The sequence below is a fragment of the Dunckerocampus dactyliophorus genome, chromosome 18 (assembly GCF_027744805.1).
Source record: "Dunckerocampus dactyliophorus isolate RoL2022-P2 chromosome 18, RoL_Ddac_1.1, whole genome shotgun sequence".
Taxonomy (NCBI): domain Eukaryota; kingdom Metazoa; phylum Chordata; class Actinopteri; order Syngnathiformes; family Syngnathidae; genus Dunckerocampus; species Dunckerocampus dactyliophorus.
Genome location: NC_072836.1, coordinates 3,341,563 through 3,369,332, shown reverse-complemented (window position 1 = coordinate 3,369,332; position 27,770 = coordinate 3,341,563). Strand labels below are relative to the sequence as shown.

The 27,770-nt window shown below is 44.9% G+C and overlaps 1 protein-coding gene across 6 annotated transcripts in view; it reads left to right on the top strand.

Annotated features, from left to right (window-relative positions):
- The window catches only part of shank1 (SH3 and multiple ankyrin repeat domains 1), a 60,171-nt gene that overhangs the window by 4,283 nt on the left and 28,118 nt on the right, over positions 1–27,770 (top strand). For 4 of the 6 annotated variants that reach the window (XM_054760762.1, XM_054760761.1, XM_054760763.1 and 1 more), the window contains exons 2-10: positions 12,984–13,541; positions 20,636–20,839; positions 21,044–21,115; positions 21,245–21,353; positions 22,620–22,774; positions 24,372–24,539; positions 26,053–26,169; positions 26,836–26,913; positions 27,069–27,135. In XM_054760762.1, the coding sequence (XP_054616737.1) occupies positions 13,035–13,541; positions 20,636–20,839; positions 21,044–21,115; positions 21,245–21,353; positions 22,620–22,774; positions 24,372–24,539; positions 26,053–26,169; positions 26,836–26,913; positions 27,069–27,135 (1,477 nt within the window). In that variant the 5' untranslated portion in view covers positions 12,984–13,034. Of the gene's footprint in view, positions 1–11,056; positions 12,147–12,983; positions 13,542–20,635; positions 20,840–21,043; positions 21,116–21,244; positions 21,354–22,619; positions 22,775–24,371; positions 24,540–25,000; positions 25,029–26,052; positions 26,170–26,835; positions 26,914–27,068; positions 27,136–27,770 lie in introns of those variants that run through there. The other 2 variants (XM_054760760.1, XM_054760764.1) reach the window with 2 other exon arrangements.

Here is a 27,770-nt window from a genome sequence, read left to right as displayed (position 1 = left end):
CGTTGATTGGTGGACCTCTCAGACTGGGTCAGGTTTTAGGGCAAAGTGGTCCCACTTATGTCGACCAACTCGCCAAGTCCTAGTGGTCGACATACGCGGTAGACCACTTTTGTCGACATAAAATGTGAGAGCCAAAGGGGTTGTTTCGATGAGAAATGGTCCTTTTATGTTGACATGTGTTGTAGAATTGTTAGCGTCGTCATTATAATGCAGCAACATAACTACTGTCTAGTCACACAGCATTAAAACCAGCACACTGTGACTTCCTGTTCAGTGCAAAATAAGCTTCATCATAAAAGCATGGCAGCATTAACAGAATGGACCCATTCAATTTTTTAAAATTATTATCGACTGGAAAAAAGTTTCATTGTCATTGTAGTAAAGACATACAAAAAAAATGAGCACAGCCGCAAAGATTATCATGCATCATATAAAACAAATCATATCGACAAACTATCATAAGTTTAAAAAACCCTTTATTCTTATGTCTCTGGACGAAATCGCAAGTAAATGTGCAAGCGATGGCGGGTTTCCGTTTCCATTTCAGCTCTGTCGACAACCGCTTATGTTGACATCGGTCAGCCAGTTGAGGGTCGTCAAGATCAACGGGTAAGTTCCATAACGCTCGTGGGTCACATCCGGGCCACTGCACATTCTCCCGGGGCCGTCAAGGCACCAGAACCTCCCGAGCGAGGCTTTGCACCGCGAGGCTTTATCAGCAGATATGTCAGAGCTTACCAGTGGATGGAGATAAACGTTGATGAATTAGCATTAATTGGATTATTCCGAGGAGCGTCCGTAAGGAGAAGACAAGGGCGGCGCTATCAGCTGCTTAGGATGCGACTCGTGGAGGAGCCTCCTGCTTTTATTTGGAAGCAAAGGCCGAGACGCTTGACTTTCCGTCCCATATTTGCTGTGGCGCTCAAGGGGGAAGAAGTTCATCACTCCAGATTTAGGCATCTCGTTTACTCACTTGCTCCTCTCCCCGCCTCGCTCCTTCCGCCGCCGGTTAACGGCTGATCTGGGACAGGAAGGCCTCCCCAGCGCTCTGTCCTACTTCCTCTGGTTTCTTCTAATTCTTCTCATTTAACTGCGTCCACGTGTCCTCCTCGCCCGTCTCATCAGTCACGCTCACCAGCAGGGATATTTGGGACAGTTCACTCTTGTGGACAAATGATGCTTGTCAGGAGGGAGGGGTTTGGGGAGGAGGCGAGGTCGGGGCCCAGAAGAAGGGGTGTTACCCATCAGTCATGGTGCCAGTCGGTTATGGTCTTGCTGGTGGTGTGTGCATGGCACTCCAGGCTGGCGCAGCACACACGATGAAGTCTCTGTCAGTTTATTGGGGCTAATCGCGGCATTGAGTGACGTGGGGGAGGGGGGGCAGCAGCGTCAAAGTGCTGCTTCTATATTTAGCTGCAGTGGATGACAATGTTTGTTTGTGGATCAGCTGCAGCTTCTCGCGCTGCATTCGGGTCCAGTGGGAAACATGCCAGTCATGTCCTTCCATCTCCATGCGACTCGGCAGATCCGCCGTTTAGTCCTCGGAATTCAGGAATTAGCGACGACAGCCGGGCTGGGAGGAGTTTCTATGAGGGGGTGTCACTGCGGCGATTCATCTCCTGCATGTGCGCTCGCCGTATGTGTGTCAGACAGCTAGCAAGGATCAAACTGAGCGTCTGCATGGATTTTTTTTTTTTTTTTTGAAAGGCTTTAAATACACAAACGCAGCAGTTGGAAAATCCCACATTGTGTTCCATTCATTCCCACAAGCAGCGCAGCTAGCTTTTATCTTAAAGCCATTCATGAATAAATGAGTCTGTATTGATTACCTTTGGACCTTTTCACCTTGACCTCCTCCTTTAGCTTGGACTCCTAATCAATCGGTCAATTAATCAATCTCAAGCCCTTAGTTTCAGTCACTGAATCCTAAGACCCTTTTCTGTTCTCAGTGTGCAAAGCAAGCGCCACAATTATTAAGATATTCATATAACATTGGCTTGCTTATTTTTACACTTGTAAAGCCATTGCCTGTAGAGTTAATCAAGGCTTTGTGAGGGTGACAGTTTGAACCAGGAACTGATTGTTTCCTTTTGGAACAAATTATTACAAAACCCGAGCAAGTCTGAGGTCGATTGGCGTCCCATGCTGGATTCTGTATGTTTGTTTTAAATCTACTCAATCGGATGTACAGTAATCCCTCATTTATCATGGTCAGTTGGTTCTAGACCCGACAGTGATAAGTGAATTTCTTTATTTAAAAAATGATCATAATAATAATAACGGATTAGCATTGATAGCGTTTTTCAAGGCAGCTACAGCGTTTCACAAAACCTTTTCACCACCTTCTATTTACGGTTTTTAACATTACAAGAGCCCTCTAGACATGAAATAACACCCCTATAGTCACCTTTCTACTCATATTACCCAACATAGCAGACATAATAAGACATAATATAGACTCACACGTGTTAGCATTGGGAGAGTTCCTTGTTGTTCATTTTTTTCACTTCCTGTTCTGTACAGTACTCCCTGCGGTGCCTATGATGTCATCCATGTAACATTACTGACACCTAGTGACCAGTGTAGATTACCACATATCATCACAACGTCTTTGAATGCATCTTCTGAATGCCTTATTTGTATTTTACTTCATTTTGCCATTTTATACTTGATAATGCTTAACGTAGGTAAAAAATACGTACAATATGCTTAAATATGAATATTTTTGGACTAATAATAAGCCATTTTCAACCACAAAACAGTGATGGTTTATTGATTCATGTCTTTTTGAAAACCATGAGAGTAAAGCCGAGAAATTGGAAGTGCGACGTGGCTGTACACTCGATCCCATCTTTTCACAGATGTTATGTTACGCAATCATAAGCGAAGGACGAAAAACCACAAGTATAAATGTCTGCCATAAAAATGTCTATTTTTGCTACACGGCAAACACTCCTGCTAGCTTGACGTTGACTTTCTCCTCCAATTTTTGAATCAACATTTGCAATAAAAGTGAGCGTTGTAATTGTTACATTCGATTTTGTGCCAAAACCCTCCCCTTCTCAGGCATTTAAAGTAGATGATTCAGATGATCCATGAGCACAAGGAATGAGAGTCATGGTGTAGACGTTATATAGAAGTTTCACTTTGGCGACTATGGTGTGTTCAAGGACCGCCGAACAAAGTGTGAGCTCTCAACGCTTGAGGAAAAAATATTATCGGTGAAGCATAAAGACATAAACATGTAAAAATTGTGTTGTTTTTTTTTTACCAGTGGTACATGTATGCTGTACATTTCACCTTTATGATCACCGCATCCATCCATTTTCTATGCCGCTTATCCTCACTAGGGTCACGGGTATGATGGAGCCTATCCCAGCTGACTTTGGGAGAGAGGCGGGGTACACCCTGGACTGCTCACCAGCCAATGGCAGGGCACATATAGACAAACGACATTCACATTCATACCTATGGACAATTTAAAGTCTCCAATTAGCATGCATGTTTTTGGAATGTGGGGGAAACCGGAGTACCCGAAGAAAACCCACGCACGCACGTACGCACGCACACACGCACGGGCAGAACACGCAAACGCCACACAGATGCCCAAACGGAGATTTGAACCCAGATCTTCCCAATTTCCTGACTGCGTGGCCGATGTGCGAACCACTAGGCCCGTTTATCATCACATTTGTATAAATTATTACCCACTTAGTGTGAATGACATGTGAACTGACTAGTTCTGGAGAAAAAAAATGTAATAAAATTCATTTTGGACCAAAAATCCGCACATTTACGGGGCTGTGAACGCTGAATGGCAACCATGTTTGACGTTGACATAATGGAATGTATTGATTATTACCTGTGACGTGAGCAGAGTGCTTTATTGCGGCTCCAAGCGTGGAATCCTTGACGGTTTTCTCCCAGCATTCACTGATCTGACATCAAGATGAGTGTTATTTTTGCCTCTTCCTCCGCCAGTGCGCTTGTCATGCAGTGTGTGTGTGTGTGTGTGTGTGTGTGTGTGTGTGTGTGTGTGTGTGTTCTTGTGCCAGCTAGCTCCAGCAGTGGGCACCTGTGGGTGTTGTTAAACTTTATGGATGATGATGATGATGATGATAAAGCAGCAGAAGAAGGTTTGCATTCCTAAAGGATACTTTTTATAGTCGATGGCAGAAGGAGGCGTGACCTCATACACAGGATGGGATTCTAATTAATGTTAGTTTATGTCAATTAATGTTAATAAATAGTATTAAGGCTTGACAGGGGCTGATGAACGGGACTGACTGATATCACGTCATAACATGAGCTTCCATCCATCCATCCATCCATCTTCTACCGCTTATCCGACGTCGGCTTGCAGGGGCAGCAGCCTGAGCAGGGAAGCCCGGACTTCCCTCTGCCGGGCTACTTCGTCCAGCTCCTCCTGGCGGATCACGAGGCGTTCCCAGGCCAGTTGAGAGACATAGTCTCTCCAACGTGTCCTGGGTCTTCTCTGTGGCCTCCTACCGGTCGGATGTGCCCTGAACACCTCCCCAGGAAGACGACCGGGAGGCATCCTTACCAGATGCCAGAGCCACCTCATCTGGCTCCTCTCAATGCGGAGGAGCAGCGGTTCTACTCCGAGTTTCTCCCGGAAGACAGTGCTTCTCACCTTATCTCTAAGGGAGAGCCCAGCCACCCGAGAAAACTCATTGTACCTGCGATCTTGTCCTTTAGGTCACTACCCAAAGCTCATGACCATATCATGAGCTCGCCTCTCCTAAATCTTGTCAACGGTTGGGTATGAGAACATCACGAGAGTTCCATGAGAATTACGCACATCACAACTTTCGGAAGTCCATGTATGTTAACTTGTTGGGTGTCCAACGGTAATCAGCGACGGCTACTGTTGCTTTTTGTTTTAAAATGCCAGCCAGAAAGGCAGCATTGTGAAGATTTTTTTGTTTTCTAGGGAGCTAAAGACCTACCTCACGGTCACTGCTCCCTGCTCTCGCTAGTTCCCGTGCAGCTGTTTCATGAACAAAGCACAGTTCCACGCCAGATTCTCCAGTATTCATCCATTTATAGCCAATTCTTTTTCAGTGTTTGCTGATAAGCATTAGCACGTAACCCAGGGGCGTCCACATTTTTTCCACTGAGGGCCGCATACCGAAAAATCAAAGGATGCAGGGGCCATTTTTACATTTTTTTTAAACCAACCAGTGTAGAAATGCAAAGAGGAAGAAAAAACAGCCTGCATCTCAGCTTTGTATTATCGGTGACAAAGTGTATGATTTGTACTGCAGGTACTACTTTTTGTTTCTTTCTTTCCCTCTAAAAAAAATACATATTTTAGTCTTTAATAATTGACCTTCATGCTATTTTTTCTTTTACTTCATTATCCTAATTTTTCATATTTATTCTCATAAAATGACTGGTCATTTTTCCATTTTTTTATTGTATTTTTAGAATGTGCTGAGGGCCAAAAACACCCAATTGAATGCCGTAAATGGCCCCCGGGCTGCACTTTGGACACTCCTGACGTAACCGCTGTAGGGGGCCGTGAGCTGATCGTAACAGAAGTAGGTGTGGACAATGTGAGTGTTTTGGCCAAGAGGAGAAGAATACAGATTTGCCATGCGCACAACTTGATATTTTATTAAAGAAACAAACTATGGTGCCTCGGCTGGGATCCGATATCATTTTAAAGGCTCCTGAAATGAGCAGGATAGAAGCTCTTAAACTACAGAATGGGTCCGTTTATGTAATTTCTCCCACAAGTTCAATTTCTGTGATGCCAGCTTCATAATTTTTTTCCCTCCATCTGACACATTGCAGTGGGTGGAATATACACCATATACACCCACCGGACACTTCATTAGGTACCCCTGCATACATCCAACGAGAGAGAGATAGAGAGACAGAAATCAGATTTTACAAAGATTATAATGAGCACTTTTGCAGTGCATCACAGAGTGCTGCTACTAATATCTGGTATCTGAATAAGGTAAGCTAAATATTAGAAACATCTCTCAGTCAGAATACAATCCCGATTATAAACATGTTGCAATAACACGGCTCTGACGGTGTCGTCTTTTGTGTTGGATCTCATTACATGACTCATAGCATTTGTTCTGGTTTTGGCACGTTGTCACTGAACGCAGGGGCCGGCATGTTAAAGCGGCGCAGGTGATGAAGACGCCGTTTCAGCCTAATAGAAGTAGAGCAACAACACCAACAACAAAAAAAAGAGCGCCTTGGCGGAGTCGTTTGTGGTGCTCGGGTATCGACCGTCCTACATGGGCTGAGATTAAAGCAGTCAGCGAGAGATGGACTTTTATGAAGCGGGGATCGCATGTTGTGGCCGGCAGCCTCACGGCCTCGCGTCCACACGGGGAGGAAACATGGCCGACCTTGAGGCCCCGGGACGTGGCGAGTGTTTCTTCTGAGCTTGCTGGAATGTTGGACTTTTCTGTGAGATGATTGTGTGTGTGTGTGTGTGTGTGTGTGTGTGTGTGTGTCTTCTTGCTGAGGAGCATCATCACTGCTGACGTCAGATCAGCTGACAATGAACAGAGCGCCTCTTTGGGATTAACAAGTCCTGAGACATGGAGGCAGAAATGCAGGATGTGCTGATTCAGCTGCACGTCCACCACGGGGAGCTAAATATAACCTTCCTGACTGCTTTTAAAGGCGCCTCCTTCACAAAGTTTACCGTCAACCTTTAATTGTACACTGGAACCCGCTTATGTCAACCGCCTGTCTACGTCGGACAACTCAAGTCCCGGTCCAAAGGGGTCATCACTATGAAAAATGGGCCACTTATGTCAACGTGTTGTAGTATTGATAACTTAATCGTTATCACTTAGCAGCGTGAACCCACAACATCACTACTGCCTAGTTACACCACATTAAAACATGCATGGAGTGACTTCCTGTTCACTGCAACGTAAGTTTCAAAATAAAAGCATAGCAGAATCAACCTGGATCCTACATCCATTGATTAATTTTTTTAGCTTGCGAGCCACCGGAAGAAATATTTGCGTATATACGAAAGCCTTGCAGTCATCCCTCTTTTGTCGCCCTTATTTTGTTCTGCAAAGTAGGACTTCTTATTTATAAATGGAATATTTTTGCAGTTAGAGCATAGAAAACCTTACAACCTTACAACCTTCTAAATACCGTTTGTAACATTATTAGAGGCCTCTAGACATGAAATAACACCCCTATAGTCACCTTTACACTCGTTTTACCCTATTGTAGACATAATAAGAGAAAATAAGACATATTAATCATAGTAAAGCTGTTTACTCTGATTAATATGTCTAAATACGGTTTGTAATATTATTAGAGGCTTCTAGACATGAAATAACACCCCTACAGTCACCTTTTATACTCACATTACCCAGTATAGTTGACATAATAAGAGAAAATAAGACATTATAGACTGACACGTGTTAGCATTGGGAGGTGTTACTTTTTTTGTTCTGGTTTCTGTACAGTACTTCTTGCGGTGGCTATTGTCTCATCAATGTAAAATTACTGACACCTAGTGACCAGTGTAGAATACTACATCATCACAACATCTTTGAATGCTCGAAAATGCTTAGTTTAGGTCAAAAATATGTAAGATTTGCTTAAATATGTCGATTTTTTTCTTCTTCTGTCTTGAATTGGCTCAAACTATCCTGGCAAACACCACTGCCCCCTATAGGCCAACCCCGAATCACAGCTCAGGACCTTTTATTATTCATTCTCGTTATGTCTCTGGACTGAAATTTGCAAGAAATGGTTAGTTTCGGTTTTCTGCTGTGTCGACAACCGCTTATGTCGACATCAGTCAGCCCTTCCGAGGGGCGTCGACACAAGTGGGTTCCATGGCACTAGCCATGTCGTTCCTCTAGACAAGCCTTCAGGACCAGAAAGGTCAAACTGTGAAGCCGGCGTGCTCCTGTGAGCGTAACCGCACCTGCAAATTGGATGAGTCCCTTTTTAAGGGGGAGTGGGACGTCGCGTTGTCACGCATTCAAGCTCCCATTTGGCGCCTGCAGCGGCGGAGCGGCATCCGCCGTTAATATTTCACGGCGCCTCATATGTTCAGGCGGCCTCCTCCCCTACGGCGACGGCCATTGTTGTTCATTTATGGATGAGCTCGCCTGTGCGCTGCCAACAAAAAGTCCGACTTGGCTCTCGGCGAGGCCCACTGGAGGCGGCAAGTATACCCCGCCACCACTCCGGCTCTTCTTTGCGATGATCTCATGTTGGAAACAGGCGGCGCGCACTCCGTCCCGTGCCTTCCCACAGAGACGGAGCAGCCATGATGAACGGAGCTAATTAATGATCAGGCTATTTGCGTGTGATCTCAGCTCTGCGGCTCCCCAGATGACGGACTGCCACGTCGCTTCTTCAGAGATTCGGAAGGCTTTTACCAACACATGCGTGCACTCTGGAGGACAGCAGCAGCGTCTCTGCAGTCGCATGCAGCAGCCTCAAATTGCTGCATTGCAGCCGTTTAAGTCAGGTTAGGAAATACAGTGGGACCCGTTTATGTTGACGCCCCTCTGACTGGCTGATAGGAGTGATCACATTAAACTGCAATAACGTCAGTCACGGATGGGATGTGGTAGTACTGCACGTGTGCGGAGCGTTACTGATCTGCAGTGCGTAATTCAAACGTGAAACTCAATCAGCATCAATTAGCAGTTTCTGTTCCACGTCTAAGTGGATATCGTCATGCTGGTTCTTTCATTTAACCAGTGGTTCTCAATTAGTCTCTGTCATGGCCCCACCGGGGGACAGAAATGTTTTCACGCCCCCCGATTTGAAATACTATTGAGGAACTGATAACTATTTATCTGTACTGTACAGACTGAACTCGAAACTGAAACTAGCGAAATGCAGCAAAATGGAGAGCAGTGACGCATACGAGCGTATTCAAGAGTCAAATTCACACATGTTGGCAAATCTGCACTAATTCTGAAAGTCCACCCTGCCTCTCACGCCCCCTGACAGTTCACCGTTCCCCACAGGGGGGCCCGCCCCACTATTTGAGAAGTACTGCATTAAACTAACTCACAGTATCAGCAACGACTACTAGCTGACACCAGCTAACAGACTATTATGATATCATATGAGTAGTGTCTCACACAAGGCTTGATGAATAATGGCGCGTGTGTACCTGGCCGGCGTGTACTGGATGTGACAGGCCCTGGCGAAGGATCCGACCCGAGGTTAATCGATGGGGAACCTTTGTCTTGAGGGCCGTCGTAATAATAAAGCTGCGACTGCAGCGGGTGACCTGGAGAGTCCGTTAACAGAGTGCAAGTGAGATGCTGCCAACTTACATTTATGACGTCCATGAATTCCAAAATGTACTTGCACTGGAAAATGAGAAAACGTTTTGTTAGATGTGAGGTTTTTATTATTACGCCGCAGGAAAGTGGGCCAGTGGGTCACTGGTAACCTTCAGGATGAGCTGCACTCCTCTGCAGTGGACTTTACTGTAAGACTCTATTGTCTCAGCCTGGGGGCCTGGGGTGGGGTGTGTGGGGGGGCATGATGTTTCTGCTGCTGACGTCCTGTGGGCGAGAGGAGTGGGGGTGGTTTGGATGAGTCAGGGCCCACTGATGGAAGGTTCTGGGACACCAATCCTCAGCCCTCAGCTAAGTCGATTACGGTGGAACCTGTTTATGTTGACGCCCCTTGGACTGGCTGAATGACATCGACACAAGTGGTTGTCGCCATAGCCAAAATCAAAAAAGAAGGAAACCATTCTGTCATGTTCCGCGTGACAATTTTGACTTATTTGGGTTATCTCTTTTTTTTCTGCCAGTATTTCCTGTTTAGTGCTTTTATTTTGTTACATCTCTTTCCTGTTTAAACGGAATGGTTCACCTTTATGATTCACTGGTCCCACGGTATGATTTGAAATAAGAAGAGCTGGTTCAGGTGTCCTGGGACGCCGCTGCTAACTCCGCCCCTTTCATGCTCCCCCTAGAGGCTGTTACATCACAACGTGCGTAAAAGGAACACGTGCATGACTCCTCCCCAAGCTCTTTTCGGTCTCTGCAGTCCCTCATGTACCATCACATGACCTAACACGTCTCCTGAAGGACTAAGAGGTCATCCCTGTAGTCCGTCCGCCCTGGACGTCCCGCGTGAGCAAAGCGGGTCTTGCCGGCGCAAGCACACAAGCAGGCGTTGTCGGACGAGAGCGCCGCTTTTGTGTGGCGATGTCAAAAAAGGAAGGAGGGAACTTGGCCGCTCCACTTTTAGTGGCGGGAAAGTGGGGCGATCTGTTCTTTGGAAGTTTCCCAGTCAAATGTCCTGGGGACCGAGACACAGAGAGCGTCTATCTATACAACCGCCATGTCCTAGATAGACAGGAGGGCGGAGCCTAGGGAGTGCAACATGAAGGAGTGTGTGTGTGATGGAAAAAAAGGTTAAATGTCATACTGGTGGTGGATCAGGCTGAAGATGGCGTCACTGAAGCAACTAAGTGATTGATTGACAGCTTAGTGGGTCAAAACTGTAACAAACTTACCCTATTGTGCCTGTTTAATCACCACTTTATCAGGGACACCATCTAACGAGATCCAGGACAAAAATGCAACAATACCTTTATTATTGTGCTTGTACTTTGCCGTAGGCTTGGGCAATACTGCAAATATTGATCTTAATTCGATACCAAGCTAATACAGTTGCTACTATTGCTGCTATTGATACTTTTTACTTGAAATTTTTCAAGATCATTGATTGATTTGGTGATTTTTGCCCTTAATTTGTTGATCCCAATTACAATCACAATAAAACACTGGACAAAAAATATGAACAAACTTACAATATCAACTAAATAATACAATTAGTATTTTGCATTAAGTACATCTGTTTGAGCAAATTTGCTCTGTAGAAATATTGTAATGGGGTGGTTTATTTCACTGTCTAAATTGGAGGGCAATAGTCCCACAGTCAGCGCTGCCTTGAACGCATCACTAACAGCCATGGTGCACAGCTGCACTAATTAGCTTGCTTTTTAAGTGTTTTTAAGTAAGTCGATTGTTCACTCTGTTTGGTGTGTCACCGGCACCTGCAACGTGCCTCTTCTGTTGCCCCGTTTGAGCCGTGGAGGAATGCAATGAAAGTTTACATCTTGTTTTTCAGTGGCCGCTGCTGCCTTATGTCTCGCTGTGCTTTATGCTCCCTCGTAGGTTATCCATTTTTGCTTACTAGTCTGTTTGTTTGTCTCATCTTCCTCACTGAATGCTCATGTTAGCGCTAGATTAAATTGGTGTATGTCTTCCGTAGCCACGGCCAGTTTGGCACTGCTGTAAAACTGCCGTTACTTTTGGTTTGCTGTGTTTTGAGTTTGCTAACTAGAGCGTAGTGGTGTTTAGTGTAATGTCTTTTTAAAAACGTTTCAGTAAATAAAATTGCTGTATGTTTTGTCAAATATTCAACTATTTTGTATTGATTTGCCAGACTTTCCTGTGTTAATGTATGTAATTGGACACCCTCTCTTGGACCGCCCTGTTACAATATGAACAACAAACCACCCAAGTATTTGACCATGAACACAGAAAACGTCATACTGATATTACCCTTAGTATCGATTTATCGATATATGGATCGAGTTGCCCACTCCCAATTTGCAGCAGTCATCACAATAGCTACAAATACTAAAGCAATGAAAGCCTAGTTAAAAGACTGCAGTTACATTTACAACAGAAACAGCAATGCTATTCATATTTTTGTCATTTTTGCAAATTTTGGGGACTAAATTGATTAAAACCAGAAAATAAAAGCTATACAATTACCTTAACTAGACTACCTACCTAATGACAAGTGGGCGAGCTTTGAACATCCAATCAAATGATAGAACGGTACTGACGTCAGGGCTTTCCACTACGTCCATTGTCAATGGCTCCGATTGGTTAAATGATCTGTCGATTTACTATTGCGTCGCTCTTAAATTTAACTTTGAAGGTAATGTAAATGTGACAATCAGATTTCTTACCTGGCAACACAAGGCTGAAATCTGATTGGATGAAAGCCAGGAAGCAGCGGAAAGCAGAAGCCAGGACAGAGCAATCAAATGAAATGAGCGAAGCAAAAAATGACTGATTTATAAGGACAGCAGAGAAGATGACTGACTCCAGCTGTCAGAGGTAATCAGACACACCACTTCTAAATGCTCATTAAATTACAAATATGTATTTTTTAAATTAAATTATAACTATGTGGAGCTGAACATCCCTGTCAGGCTTAATTGATCTAACTGTGAAGTGGCACCAGCATGATGTTTGCTATTGAATTAAACTCTTTCAAATGAAGCTTTTAAGACACAGATCTGTTTTTGTGACCAAACTGCAGGTTACTGAGGTTTCACTGTCTTTTACCAGCTCGTTAATTACCTAATCTGCTGATTTAAACTGAATCTGCCTAGTTAAACTCACCGTGCTTTCGTCCAATCGAGCTTCTACATAGAAAATGACTCTGTAATGAAAATTATCCTGCCTTATGCTAACAGTCGTGACACTAACGACTGATTGCATGATAAGATGAAGGTCCAGTGAGGTTAATGTGCTTTTAAGATGCTGAGCAGACGGTAATGTTAACGATTTGACCTGAAACGGAAACGAGTCTCCAAGGAGGGTGGATAGAAAGGAAAAGAGTTGTAAAAAAAAAAAGAAAAAGAGAGAGAGAGAGATTGTCATCACCTGTTTGACGATATCTTGCTCTCTGATGTTGCCATGGTTCATCATGGTGGAGAGGATGATTGATTCCTGGTTGTATTGTTTGTTAGTTGGGGAAATGGCTGCAGACTTGGAGATAGCTACTCTAGCAGCCATTCTGGAAATGACCATTCACTGTCCACCAATCAACACACTGCACTGTGTCTAGCTCCGCCCTTTAGGTACCGTATCACTCCACTGTGAAGGGTGCCATAAATTCTTCTTTGGGTTTGGTCTCCACATTTCTAATAACCTGTCCTTCCATTTCAGCATCACTCCGAGAATGATGGTGTTGCTCGTGGCGCCGCCCTCCCTATCACCATGACGATGCCCTTCAGCCCCCTGTCCAGCGACGAGGAGCACCAAAGGATGCTGGGAAACAACCGACATCTGTATCCAGGGGCTGAGGACGAGGAAGAGGAGGAAGAAGAAGAGGAGGAGGAAATGGAGGAAGACGAGCGCGATGAGGACGGCGAGGAGGAGAACGGCGAGCTGGAGGGGGAGGAGGAAGACGAGGAGGAGGAAATGGTGGAGGATGTCCGCCGAGGAGGTCCTTCGCGGGGGGGCAGGATCGAGGGGCAGAGGCAGTCGGTCAAAGTGGCCGGGCGAACCGCCGGGGACAGACAGGTCCGACCCGGAAACCCGGGACATGCAGCCAACCCCTACTCGTCCAATCCTGGCGGCGCACACCAACAGCCGACCAGTCAGCAGCAGCAGCAGCAGCAGCAGAGGAGGCTGAAGGAGCGCACTTCCAGCTCGGTACCGCCTGAGGACGCCCACATCGCCATGATGGTGTTCCGCATCGGCATTCCGGACATCAAACAAACGGTGAGTGGACGCTGAACTCCTCCAACTTCCCTTCTGGAAACCATGGCAACAAATGGCCACAGTTTAGCAACCAACATGAAGAAAACTTAACAGGAAGGAATCATATATGTGTTATTCTCCATTCTGGTACACGCTGCTGCCTTGGGTGCTGGTTCGATTCTTGGCCTGGGCCCCAACACCCATCCATGGGAGATGTCCAGTGCTGGTCCCAAACCCCGATAAATGAGAGGGTTGCGTCAGGGAGGGCATCCGGTGTAAAAACTAAGCCAGATCAAATATACGATTGACTCACTGTGGCAAAAGACAAAAAAAAAAAAATGTACACGGTCTGCCATTTTTGCCCCTTGTTCAATAGAAAAAGCATAAGTCTGCCTTGGGAGATGGTATCAGAGCCTTAATAGAGGTCCTGCAAAGCCGGGACACACCCTTCTCCAGCCCTGTTGTGTTGGAAGAATTGTCAGACGAGTGTATGTCACCAGACTCCTGCGCTGTCGTAGTCACGCATGGAATGATCTGATAAGAAACTGAATGTTCCGGTGAGTCGAAAGAACAATGATTGAAAATGCTTGTTGACCCCCTGTGGAGATGAGATGTTTCCTCGGCTGCCGTGGCTTCAGTCCGTGAAGTCAAACTGCGCTAAAGAGCTGAAGACACGCTGCACAGCTCAGCAGCTGAGCAAAGTGAAGAGCAAGCGAGTGCGTGTTCAAGGTGACCTCGCTCCGCAGAGACAAAAAGCTTTGGAGAGCCATCACAATGGCCACGTCCAAGAGCGAGAGTTTAAAAGCCCTCCAAGCGGGAAAGGATTTGGAGAGGCAGAGAATGGGAGGCAGAAAGCGGGAAGTGACGCCTCTGGCTCCGCGGCGCCAAAGAGGCCCTAAACGTGGCGATAAAGCACGCCGTGAAAAGCCCTTTCAGGTGTGACTGCTTTAAAGAGGCCGTAATCGTGATTGAACCAGCCGGCATCACGCTCCATCACTGTGATGCGGCCCAACGTGGCAGCAGTGTGTCCCATTGCACCAGTGTTTGATGGACGCGCGGACGTTTGACACGGAAGAAACGAGGAGATAGAAAGGAGGCACAGGAAGGAAAACGGAAAGAGGCTATAGTGTGCTTTTGTGTATCTTCTTCTCGTAGCTTAGGTTTCACTTTTGCATGTCATAGCACGTAACGGCGGTGCGTTCGAGGACCCATTGAACAAAGCGTGACATCTTTGTGGGGTTTCTAACAGAGACTGATGTGAAAGCACATATTGCTCTTCTCAACGAGCAGCGGGTGCTGCTATGGCCTTATGTTCCTTATGTTCACATAAGGAATGTGGATGATGGACAAAATTGGGAAGTTTGTCGATCATCATCATCGTCACCAACACAGTGCAGTTTTCCTTTTAAAGCCCTCACAGGTGGCTCCGTCTTGTTTGTGACCTTAAAAAAAAAAAAGCGATGCAAGAAAGTTCATTTGTAGTTTAAAACATATTTGTTGCCTCGTTCATGTTCTTTTAGGGCTGTCAAATGATTAAAAACTTAATATCCTGGTATTATTTTAAGTTTGGAAAGGTTTGGTAGGCCCTCCCCTTCTGCTACATTAGCCAGATGGTGACGATTGAGGGTGGTAAGTGTCCATCCCTGTGCATTCACCAGTTTGAGTGCAACATCCGTACTGAATTTTTATACACTCAAAAGACTAAGTGTAAGTATGCAAGTGCACCAATGAGACACAGCACTCTGACGCTGACCCCAACTGACCCATTAGACATCACCAATCGCACCCCGGGCTTGAAACCTTTTGACACAGACATGAACGAAACTTGTGCCATTTATTTACTGATGTGCTCGGGTCAACGGTGACTAAGACAACCTGTTGGCGCTCATCTCTGAGTGGTCCCGTCGTGATGCATTCACCGCGTCGCCGTCGCAGCGTTGCTATAAATGCCTCCTCTTCCTCCCTCTTGCTGCCATGTGATGTATTATTGATCCGCTGTGTTTTCAGTATTTTTAAATGCCGCCGTGAATGATTCATACTTGCTTGTTTATTCTGACAAATGGGCATCCAATTTTAACAGCCACGGGACGGATAAACGAGAACAGGCCGACTCCGTGGGCAGAACCTGAGAGGGGAGTTTCAGGAAAACATAAAAAAGATGGGAGCTTGGTTCATTAGAGGCGCAATGAACAGAGGTGGAGGGAAATGGAGATGGACGGAGGTGAAGTGAGGTTGGCAGAAGGTACCTGGCGTGATGAGAGACGTCGTAGATGGAAGAGGACGCTGGGGTCCACATAAATCCGCAGGGAGCTGGCAGTCCTAAACGCTGTAATAAAAGGAGTGTTTTATGTCATTTTGCTTCAACTTGACCTCATTTTTTATCCAATTAAGTAAGCGTCGTAAATATGTTGGCTAATAATATCACTTGGAATAAAATCCCTTGAGACACCTGAGCTCCTTCTTGTTTATGTTGGAAGCAAATGTTTTTATTTTCAGTGTTAAGACCCACTTTGTCTCACTCCATTTGACTCCCTGATAACATTCGCTGCCTTCCTTGCCTTCACTCTCCCATCGCAACGTCCCTAGCAGCGCGTCAGGCTTGTTCCACATGTCAGCTAATTCACCCTCAATAAACTCCAAATGCGCTCGTTAATTGTGTCGTAATGAGACGAGGGAGCGACACCAGCCCGCATGGATCCAGGCGGGCAGGAAGATTCCAGAGAGGAGGCATCACTCACATGCAGGGATGCCAAAGTACTGCGATAGAAGCGTGGAGCATTTACCCTTGCCGCTGTAACAGCTTCAGCGTTTCCCACAGGACTGCAATCCATGTGTGGCCGTGGGTTGATGACATCATCCTCTAATTTGCACAATCTGCCATTTTTATGGACTCAGTGGGAGACAAAAAGTGAACAAAAACATGAAAAGCAAAACAAATAGGTTGAGAAATACAAATGAATAGGGGTGTCACGAGAAAGTTCATGAGACGAGACTATACTACGAGAACGAGATAAGACGAGATTGTCACATTACTTTTAAGAAAAATACAATGAAGAGGTATAGACAAATGACGGTATATTACAATCAATTAAATTCTACTATGATGCACTCTGTGTTTATGCTAGCGACCCCGCCTCCACCCACCGAGACAAAGAGACTGTATGGCTGACAAAAGGGCTCACTCCGTTCATGCCGTTGTTCTATGAACAACCGTGCCCAGGTGCTGAAACCAATGCACAGTGAAGAAGGGAGACGGGAAAACAGACACGCCTGCACATGGCAATGTATTGAGGCCGGCAAGATTATCATGTCCATTTTCATTTGTTGTGTGATTCATTAACCTTATCGTCCCAGGCCGAGTGCCCACGAGTTTTTCTCTGAACGATAAATCTATACCCCACATGCTTAAAGCAGTAAATAGGTGAGTTTTTCCTCATATCAACTGTTGTGGACTACTGTTCTCTGAGTAATATCACTTGATCAAGCCTTTCCTAACATTCCACCCTCCAAAATTTGTTCTTTCATAACATTCCACACTAAAAAATAAAAGTACCATCAATCTGGTGTATCAGCCTCTACTTTTTTCTTAAACTTCAAGCCCTGCGGCTTATACAGCGGTGCGGCTAACTTCTAATCTTGTGACATCTCCTTGACTTCAGAACTACTAATTGTTTAACTACAGTGCCGCTCACGAGTCAGTGAGGAAACGGCGGCTCTTTCTTTGGCAGGAGCCAATCACGAGCTATATGAGTTTGAAAAGTACGTCTGAGCAATTGGGGCACTGTAAGGACGTCAAACTCCCTCTGCGGTCTGGGCTCCGGGTCCTCTGCCTCCCTCTGGTGGACAGAGGCAACATTGCAGCACCAGCCACCAATTGTTATGTTTCTTGTCCTCCAAGGAACTGCTCTTCTGGCAGTTATGCATTATGGGTAGATGTTAAAATAGCTGCTGTTTGTTATTTTAAACTCATGCTGGTACTTCTAATGTATATTTCCTAGGTGCCCTTTCAGTGTTAAGTTGCTGTGTGATGAGTTTGTAACATGAAACCGTGAGTCAGACTGTTACATTGAGTAATGACTTCTAGCAATTTCCAATGGCTTGGCAAGCTCATTGTTAGTTTTTTCATAGCTTATGATTGGCTCCTGTCTTGTCGTCACGTACTTTGCACCTCAATGTCATTTTATGACGTGGACATGTGAGCCTTATACACCGGTGTGGCTTATATAAGAGCAAATCTGTTTTTCCTGCTAAATTTAGTGGGTGCGACTTATACACCAGAATTTATGGTACCTATGATTTGTGTTGGTATTGGATCAATATCAGCATCGGATGGTATTCCTTGGTATCGTATTGGAAGTGAAAAAGTGAAATATTGGGGCACTCCTAGCCAAATGAATGTGTGGGAAACACTGAGCTTCCTTTCTTCCAGGAAGATTTTGGAGCGTTTCTGTGGGAATTCTAGTCCATTTGTGAGGTCAGAGGTCCAAACTCTTCCTAGCCTGCCTTTATGGACCTTGCTGTTTGCACAGGGAAAAGAAAAGGGGCTTCTCCAAAGTGTTCCCACATATAGTGGAAGCTCAGATGTGTCCCAGTACTTTTGTCCCTGTATTGAGGTGAGTTCCTAAGCGTGAGTTGTGATTCTTTGCAGCGGTGGAGGGGTTGTGTGTTTCTGAAGGGCTGAGATAATGAGTGGCAGGAAGGAGAGAGGCACAATGGCGACAACTGGCTGGCAGAAGAAGGCTGCTAAGAAATGAAATTGCTCCTCTGATGCGCTGTTGTGAGGAAAGCGGGCTGCGCTAATTCAGACAGTGAGCCATGCAGAGGAAGAAAGCTTGACTTAAATGGTGACATGGCTGTTTGTGTGTGTGTGTGTGTGTGTGTGTGTTGCTGGCACTGGCGATGGCGTGGTTATTTCCCCACAGAGCTCATTAAAGGCTTCAAGCCCCCAGGAATGCTCACCCTGCACACAAAAGGCCACACAAACGTAGCCAGGAGTGGCCCTTTCTTTCCCTTCCCAAGTTTTGAGCGAGAGAATCAGACAGAGATGACGGGCAGATGAAGATGAGGAACAGGGAGGATGGAGACAGTGGGCGTACGAGAGTGGGAAAGTGAGATCACACTTTTAAGACGGAATTTTTAGTAAGCATAACGGCGAAAAAACAAGAGCAAGGCGGAAGGCCTTCATGCTACATATGTATGCTGATACTTGAATGGAACACCTGTCACAGCACAGTCCAGCACAGTCTGAAAAATACGTTTATAAAGTCGGACGAGCCGCAGCAATAACAAGACCATTTCCGGGGCTTACAGTAGGATGTGATGTCATCGTCGGAGCACTCTTGTCATATTGTTTAAACCATACACACAAACGATCATTTTATTTGCACAAAAGAGCACAAATGAAAAGAATGAGACTATTTTAGTTTCGGGGGGCTGATGATGTCATCAGCAGATATAATCTTAACAACGCAAAAAGTATGACGGCACAAATGGTCATTTTAATTGCACAAAACAGCACAAACGAATGGGACTATTTTGGTTTAATCTGGAGCAAATGGGGGGTAGTTGGGGGGGCTGGGTGAACTTTGAGTCACCTATAAAAGAAACTGTAATAACTCATGAAAGCAGCACAAATGTTCCTTTAATTGCACAAAACAGCACAAACGAATGGGACTATTTTGGTTTAATTTGGAGCAAATTGGGGGGGCTGGGTGAACTTTGATTGACCTATAAAATAAACTAATAACTCAAAAACAAAAGCAGCACAAACATTCATTTTAATTGCACAAAACAGCACCATCGAATGGGGCTGTTTGACCAGATTTTTGCGTGGGGCGGGGAGGCGGCTTCACTCCTCCCTACATTTTGTTTTTCAAAAAAGGGACTTGTGTCAAATCTAGGCACTTTTTCTGGTCTCTTTGGACATTCCCAAATGAAAGCACATATCGCGAGCAGGGGGGCTGCTGTGGCCCGACGCGCACAGTGAAATAGTTCATGAATGTATTAAGGTAACATCAGAATTTACCTTTTTTTCCTGTTATATTTCCGGAACATTTTCCTTATTTTACAATGCAAATGTTGACAGGTATGCATACGCCTATCCCAGTGTTTTTAGCGTTGGTACTGTAAATTCCAGTGCAATCCTAGACTGTGACCACTTAGTCTGCTGCTCTTTGAGTACGACCAAACCTGTCCGCATGGGGAAATCTTGAGCAAGAAGATGTGTGATGAGCCTTAATTGGCTGACCAGTTTGACACTGGAGGAACAGTTTTAATTTCTGGAGAGAATGCCACTCAATAGACTAGCAAGCGTCTACCAATCCTGATTGTCAGCGTTTTGGAAGACGTGAACTCGCCTGGAAAAGCAGAATCCTTCTCTTCTTGCTATGCACCCACCCATTGTAAACATGTGCGTGTGCGTGTCCAAAAGCAATGCAATCAAACTAAGCTCCCCATTGTAACCCCGCCCCCTTCAGCTGTGCGCGCACGCACACACACACACACACACACACACACACGCGAGAAGTACCCCCATCTCCTCTGGAACACAGGGATGTCTCCATGGCAACAAGCAACTTGCTCCGCTAATGAACCGGTTGCCTTGGTAACCGTACTGGCTGTGCGACAGTGAATAAAACACGAAGCGTGAATGTGATGCTGGCCTTGTGTGTGTGTGTGTGTGTGTGTGTGTGTGTGTGTGTGTGTTTGACATTCTGTGACAATGAGCTAAGGTATAACAATGTGTCGGCCGACATGCAGCAGTGCAGCAGCGCTTGCCCTCAGCTGACCTCTGCGAGGGCCGACTGTGGTGGCTGCGGCACGTTGTCATGACAACAAACGCCCTTCACTCGTTTGTGTTGTGACTTCACTTTGCTGACAGAGCCTCTTTTGCGTGTGTGTGTGTGTGTGTGTGTGTGTGTGTGTGTGTGTGTGTGTGTGTGTGTGGACGCACTTGAAGCTGCACTGTACCGCCATTCATATTCTGTGTGCACCTTCTGGGAATCACCTGTTTTACCCTGACACTGTCTCCCCCTGCTGGCCGGAAGGTTCACTGTACCAGATGGCAACTTAAAATGTGCTTTAGCCACTGAAATGTGCTGTCGTTCTTCCTCTAGAAATGTCTGCGCTTCAACCCGGATGCCACGGTGTGGAAGGCCAAGCAGCAGGTCTTGTGCTCGCTGACTGAATCCCTGCGAGACGTCCTCAACTACGGCCTCTTTCAGCCCGCCACCGATGGCCACGATGCCAAATTTCTGGAGGAGGAGAGACTGCTCAAAGAGTACCCCCAGTCCTTTGAGAAAGGAGTGCCATATTTGGAGGTGCACACACATACTACATATAAATAGTGCTTTTAAACTAAATTTGGGGTGGTAAAGTTGTAAACAGTCCTATCTGTAGTATATGTCGAGTTGGAGTTTACTTTGGACAGCCCTCATGTAGAGCTTCCCTTCAAAATAAATGTGCATTTAGGCTCAAAGCTGTCTGTGGTGGACTTAAATTGGAATTCTTTCCGTCTGCTTCAGTTTCGATACAAGACACGAGTGTACAAGCAGACCAACCTGGATGAGAAGCAACTGGCCAAATTGCACACAAAGGTATGCAAACCGCACAAAAAGAGCTGTAAATGTGTGTGTTCATTCAATGCAACATGTATGGCGTGCTTATAATGTGCTTACATTGTACTCTAAACTTGAATAGTCACTTTCTTGTGTCCACACGTGCAGGCCAGCCTGAAGAAATTCATGGACTACATCCAAACCAGCGCTGTGGACAAGATGAGCAAGTTCATAGACAAGGGCCTCGATCCCAACTACCAGGATGCTGACACCGGTGGTACGCAGGCTGCACCCAAACTCATCTTCATTTGTTGTTGATAAAAATAAAGTACTGGTCTCTCTTCTTCACATCCTAACCAAGCGGAGTCTAGGGTAGTTTTTAGGGTTTTACGTATTTTTGCGTTTAGCTCCAATTTAGAATGCAAATATAAAATGCATAACTCAACAGTCATGTACAAATTTAAGCAGGATAAATGTCGTGAAATGGTTTTATATACCTTCAAAGACAGGTGAGGCCTCAGGCAGTTACAGTTTGCCAACTATGTATGCCACAAATAATGTGTCCCGTTTAAAAAAAAACAAAACAAAAAAAAAAAAAACTTTTTTGTCCACCTCAGGAAAGCTAATAAAACATCCTTGATCATCCAGAGGGAAAAGTCAGGCCTGTGTTGGCCTTTTAAAGCTGTGATATGTGTCTTTGCGTCAGTTGGCCACTGGACGGCATAGTTGGCTAACCTGTCCCCTCCCTCCCTCTGCAACCAAACGGCTGTTCATGCAGTGATCCTCTGATGCTTTTTTCCCCCATCAATAGGAAGGTGTTGTCATGTTTCATTGCCTGTTTACTTCTGCTTGGAAAGTCACTGCCAAAATATTATAGATCATAAATTTGGTTTTACTTGACCAATTTTTGCTACTGAAAGAGGCACTTTGATGTTTGCACTTTTAACAATAAATTTTGGACAATAAGAAACGAGCTACGGACCGCAAATGGTCCCCAAGCCGGGTTTTGGCCTTGGTTGCTTTAAGTTTTGTTAATGTTGCCTGCAGTCTACATGTGGAAAGTTTGAGGAATCGACATCAGATGGTTTGTGCAGAAATCAGGTCGTCACATCTCCCCAACGTGCAGCAGATAGTTTCACAAATAGGACATTTTATTGGAGCGAATTCAGTTGAAGATGCTCCTTTATGGGCCTGACAAGATGCATCTATAAAAAAAAAGTTATTCTTGCTGTTGTATGACAAGGTACCAATGTGTGTGAAGACCCCTCATGGGATCATTTATGACTGTCCATCATCATGACCACTCTTTGCTCTCGGCGCCTCCTGCTGGTGTTGACACGGTGCAGCAGACGGTTTGTTTACAGTCTGAGTGCTGCGGCCTGTCGCTGCACCCGCTGTGGGAGCGAGTGTCAAAACACGTATCGTGTCCTGCCAACAGGAGTGTGACATGCACTGCCACTGTCAAGCACCAGGGAGAGTCAGGACCGCCTCCGTGACTGCTACCAGCTCATTTTGTGTGTTTGTGTCCCCGCCCCCATCCCAGAGACTCCTCTGTCCCTGGCCGTGCAGTGTGAGCCCGGTGGAGGCGAAGCCATCCGGGTCCTGGTGGAGGGGGGGGCCCACATCGACTTCCGTGCCAAAGATGGACTCACGCCACTCCACAAGGCTGTCCGAGGCCACCGCCATATTGCCCTGCTGGTACGGTACTACGAGATGGGACTAAACCATGCCCACACAAACTTGGACACATTTCTCCATCCACACGAGTGTAGTTTTGAAAAACATCTGTCCACATAAATACACATTTACCGGCCAATCAGAAGCCTGAAAATGCAACCACAGGACTTGGTGGCACATTGTAATGCATCTGTTTATCAGTATAGTGATATATTAGATGTCCAATGATGTGTACATTATCTTTGAAATAAGCTTACTCTTACATGGAGCCCAGGAAACGTGAATGTTTTTTTTAATCGCCCATTTGCGTTATAAGGCAAACACACAAACGAGTCTACCTCCTATGACAAGGGTGTCAAACTCGTTTTCATTGATGGCCACATCGCAGTTATGGCTGCCCTTCGAGAGCTGCTGGTAACTGCCTATAAATGTAAATGCCTATATAGATCACTGACATGTATAATAGCCTCATGATATTACACAATTGCCCGTGCGTTTGGTGATTACATTTTTAGTATCAAATTGATGGGTAACTTGCTTTGAAATGAAAAGTCAAGGTGACTAGCTGATATTCAAATTTTGATTTGATAAAAAATGCTTGGAATACCTCGTTGCATGAACCGCATGCAGTGCATTATTTTTTCTGTCAAAATGAAAGAACAAATTCATTTAAAAGGAAAAAGGTGACGTGTGATAGCATGTTGGCCACACAGGAGATCTGGAAGATCTGAGATTGGGCATCTCTGTGCGGACTGTCTATGTTCTCCCCGTGCGTGCGTGGGTTTTCTCCGTGTACTCCGCCCAAATCCAAAAACATGCATGTTAGGTTAATTGGAGACTCTAAATTGTCCATGGGTATACTGTAGGCCGTACGATTGACTGGTGACCAGTCCAGGGTGTACACTGCGTCTCGCCCAAAGTCAGCTGGGATAGACTCCAGCATACACCTTTGACCCTTGTGAGGATAAGCAGCATAGAAGATGGATGGATGGAAGGTGAAGTGCATTATTGGCATACATTATTTGTAGGCTTTCACGGGCCACATAAAATGATGTGGCAAGCCAGATCTGGCCCGTCGGGTCAGAGTTTGATACATGTGGTCTACGAAATGAAACCGTCTAGACACAGAGTTTTCCAAAAGCTCAGTTTTGTCAAGACACGTTTGTGTGGATGAGAGGCCTAAACACATCACAAAAGAATTATAAACATATATATTACAAAACTGTTTTTGTGAACACAAAATTACAACCTATTAGCCTTGTCATCAGTAACAAAAAGTTGTTTTTCCTTGGAATATATTTATGGAATATACTCCCCCGTGTCATCACCCACGCAAAAACTGAACTAAGTACGTTATTCTGTCCTAGCAAAGAGAAATTTACATAACTGCAATGTTTTATTTGATAACTTGGAGTGGGTGTTTTTAAAATTGAGCCAGCACGCCTCACTCTGAGCTACACAACTACACAATTATAATAATTACCTAATTATTGTAATAATAATAGGACGTCCAGGGACATTTGTGAGCCATTTACAAGCAAAATGAGCCAACGACAAAGTTGAGCTTCGTGAGGGATGAATGCATGAATCATCGGTGGTGCTGTGCTTGGTCCCGCAGGTCCTGCTGTCTCTGGGCGCCTCTCCAGACTACAAGGACCGGCGGGGGCTGACGCCGCTGTACCACACTGTGCTGACAGGGGGCGACACCTCCTGCTGTGAAACACTGCTTTACCACCACGCCAAGTTAGGCATCAGGGACGAGAACGGCTGGGACGAAACACATCAGGTAATTATTAGTACTGCATATACTATCATCTAGAACATCAACCTGAGCTTTTATGTTTCATTGCCTGTTACTTTCGCTTTCAAAGCAGGTGCCTTCCTGCACCGAAATATTTTTGATAAATCTGGTTTTGCTTGGCCGATTTACACCATTGAAAGACGCATATGCAGTGTGAAGTTTGCGAGTCTGTGTGGCTGCGTCATCATGTTACGCCACCTATCGAGCGAGAGCGCATACAATACGAGGTTGTGGACTCTTGAGAGTGACCGATGACTTGAGTGAATGATTCCTGTGCTAAAATTACAAAGAATAGAATTCTGATGTGATGTCACTAAAAATGCGGAAAGCCAAGCGAAACGAGTGTGTTGTGTTTATGTGTACTTTGTCTTCATGTTCCACATTGTGTGTCCGTCACACACCATCCATGACACACACCAACGCCACCATCCCTCCGCATCGTGCAGTGACGTCAACACCCGGGCGGAAATGCAGGTATCTTCCTCAAAATGTCCATGTTGTCATCCTCATCTCTCCATTTCACACAGTCTCATGAATGAATGAATAAATGAGTGAATGAGTGAGTGAATGAAGCTGCTATTGGCACTGTCCAAACACTGGGACACGGGAATTATGGAGCATCGCCTCTGTTTAGTAGAAATTAAAGATACCGTAACAAATAGGGGTGTCACAAGATTTCGCGAGATTAAAAGGTGACGAGTTCTCGTTGAGAAAAAAAAACGTCTCGTGGGCACTAGTCATAGGATGATAATAAAGAAATTAATTAATCGCACAGTAAATGAAAATGAACTCAATTTTGGCGGGCCTCAATATGTTGCCATGTGCATGCATGGCTGTTTTCCTCGTCTCTCGCCTCCGAACATGCAGGAAGAGGGTTCACTCTCTGCATTGGTTTCAGCACCTTGGCGCGTTTGTTCCATAGAACAAAGGCATGAACAGTGTGAGTTTTTGTCAGTAATGCAGTCTCTCTGCCTAGGCGAGTGGCGGCGGTGCCGCTAGCATACACACAGCATGTATTTTTGACATTTTTTTCATTGTACTTTTCTTAAAAGTAATGTTAAAATCTTGTCTCGTCTTGTGAATGTCCCTAGTAGTAAATGAACTCTAAACCCTGCGTCCCTCATGTACATTTGCAGTTTCAAATTTTAATATTGCCTGAATCAGTTTGTGTGAGTGAGTTGCGGGATTAACACCAGGGGTGTCCAAACTTTTTCCACCGAGGGCCACATAATGAAATGGATATCCATAATGATATATAGATGACAAAGTGTATGAATAGGGTTGTTAATATGTAAACTCGTTCTCCTTAATTACGCCTTTTTACCATTTGAATTGTAATTTTTTAAAAACTACTTGCTGTAAATGGCCTCCAGACCACACTTTGGACACCCCTGCATTAGTCGAACATCAGGACGACTGTATATTAAACATAATTGTGTGTTTTATTTGTATAAACCTCCAGCATACGTGCTTTTCTGTCCTGTCGGCTCCTCCTCAGGCCTGTCAGAACGGCAACTCGCAGCATCTGGAGCACCTTCTCTTTTATGGGGCGGACTCGTCCTCCCAGAATGCTTCTGGAAACACTGCCTTGCACATCTGTGCTTTATATAACAAGGTGGGCTCCGACGTCTTGCTTGTGTATGACAGAATACGACAGTGCTTCCCACAGGACTGCAATCTATTTGTGGTGCTGGGTTGTGTGTGGGGCGGGGGGGAGTGTAGAAGACTTCATAATAACGTGGGAGAGCCAAAAAGTGAGAAAAAAACACGAATAGTAAAGCCGTGTTTAGAACTACAATGAACCTTTGTCTGTCGCTTGTTGGCGAGGAGAGGCCCACAACAGCACACGTTGCTCGTTGAGAAGAGCATTACATGTGTTCATGTCAGTCTACAAAAGTCCCCAATAATGCCAGACGAGGTCGCTGAATTTGTTGCTAGTGGCTTTTTTGAAAAAGGGGTATCTAGAGGGTCTGATTACTCCCTAAATATACCGACAAAGTCGCTAAATTGGCAACACTGATCCCTCCTGCTGTGTCTTTTTATTCTCTGGCAGATCAGGTGCATATGAGTTTGTGTTTGTGTTGAGTCACCATGCCATCTACTGTACAGAGTTGGAATGACAAGCTACTTGCACAGACAGTCCCATTATAATGTGTTTATGAGGGAGGGTAAACAAGTAGCACCAAAACTATTTGTGGAGGGCCGCCAAATAAAGCGTTCACAATATCTGACATGATGTGCACATGTATCATTTCATCTTAGTAAATGTCTTTTTTAATAGGAAAGCTGTGCACGAATTCTGCTCTACAGAGGAGCAAGCAAAGAGACAAAGAACAACAGCGGCCAAACACCTTTTCAGGTAACGCAACGATTCATTTCACTTTATCATGATTTGGATGGGAAAAGATGCTTTATTGTTTTTTTTTTAACATACTGAATAGCATCCAAGCCCAACACTGCCAACTAGCTTGTGCTGCAGTTTGTATTTTAGGTGCGAAATTGTCATTTCCTCAGGTGGCCGTCATGTCGGGTCATTTTGAGCTGGGGGAGATCATCAAAAACCACCGGGACACAGATGTAGGTAAGTTGTCATAAACATTGAAAGACATACAGTGGAATCTTGGTTAGAGTCCTTAATTCCGAAACTGACGCAAAATTAATTTAGTGTTTTTATAGTTATAACAATTTTAGTTTTACATGCAGTAAACATTTCCAAATGCATCTAAATACTTATAAATGCATATAAATGATGAATGAAAGGGATAAATGAACATTTAAGGTTACTTCTACTTGAAGGCTTGATTGTTGATGTGAGTGCTCCCAAAGACACGATCTGGCAGCGAGACACCACACAGACACCACCTTCCTGTTTTGCCACAAGTTATTTATTACCTTAATAACCCCAAATGGAGCTAAATAAGTTTCCAAGTGCCAGCATTTTGATAAAGAAGGTGAAAAACACTGTTGTATTGAATTAAATTCAAGAAATAACTCATGACAAAACAGGAAGATGGTGTCCGTGTGGGCAAAATTTTGGCGTAAATTTTTTACATTAACTGAAAAACATGCTTACCAGGGTGGATGCCAACTGAGGTTCCACTGTCGTCCCTCGTTTATAGTGGTTAACTGGTTCCAAACCCGACCACGATAAATGAATATGTAGACATGAAATAACACTCATATAGCCACCATTACTCTCCTATTATTCATTGTTTA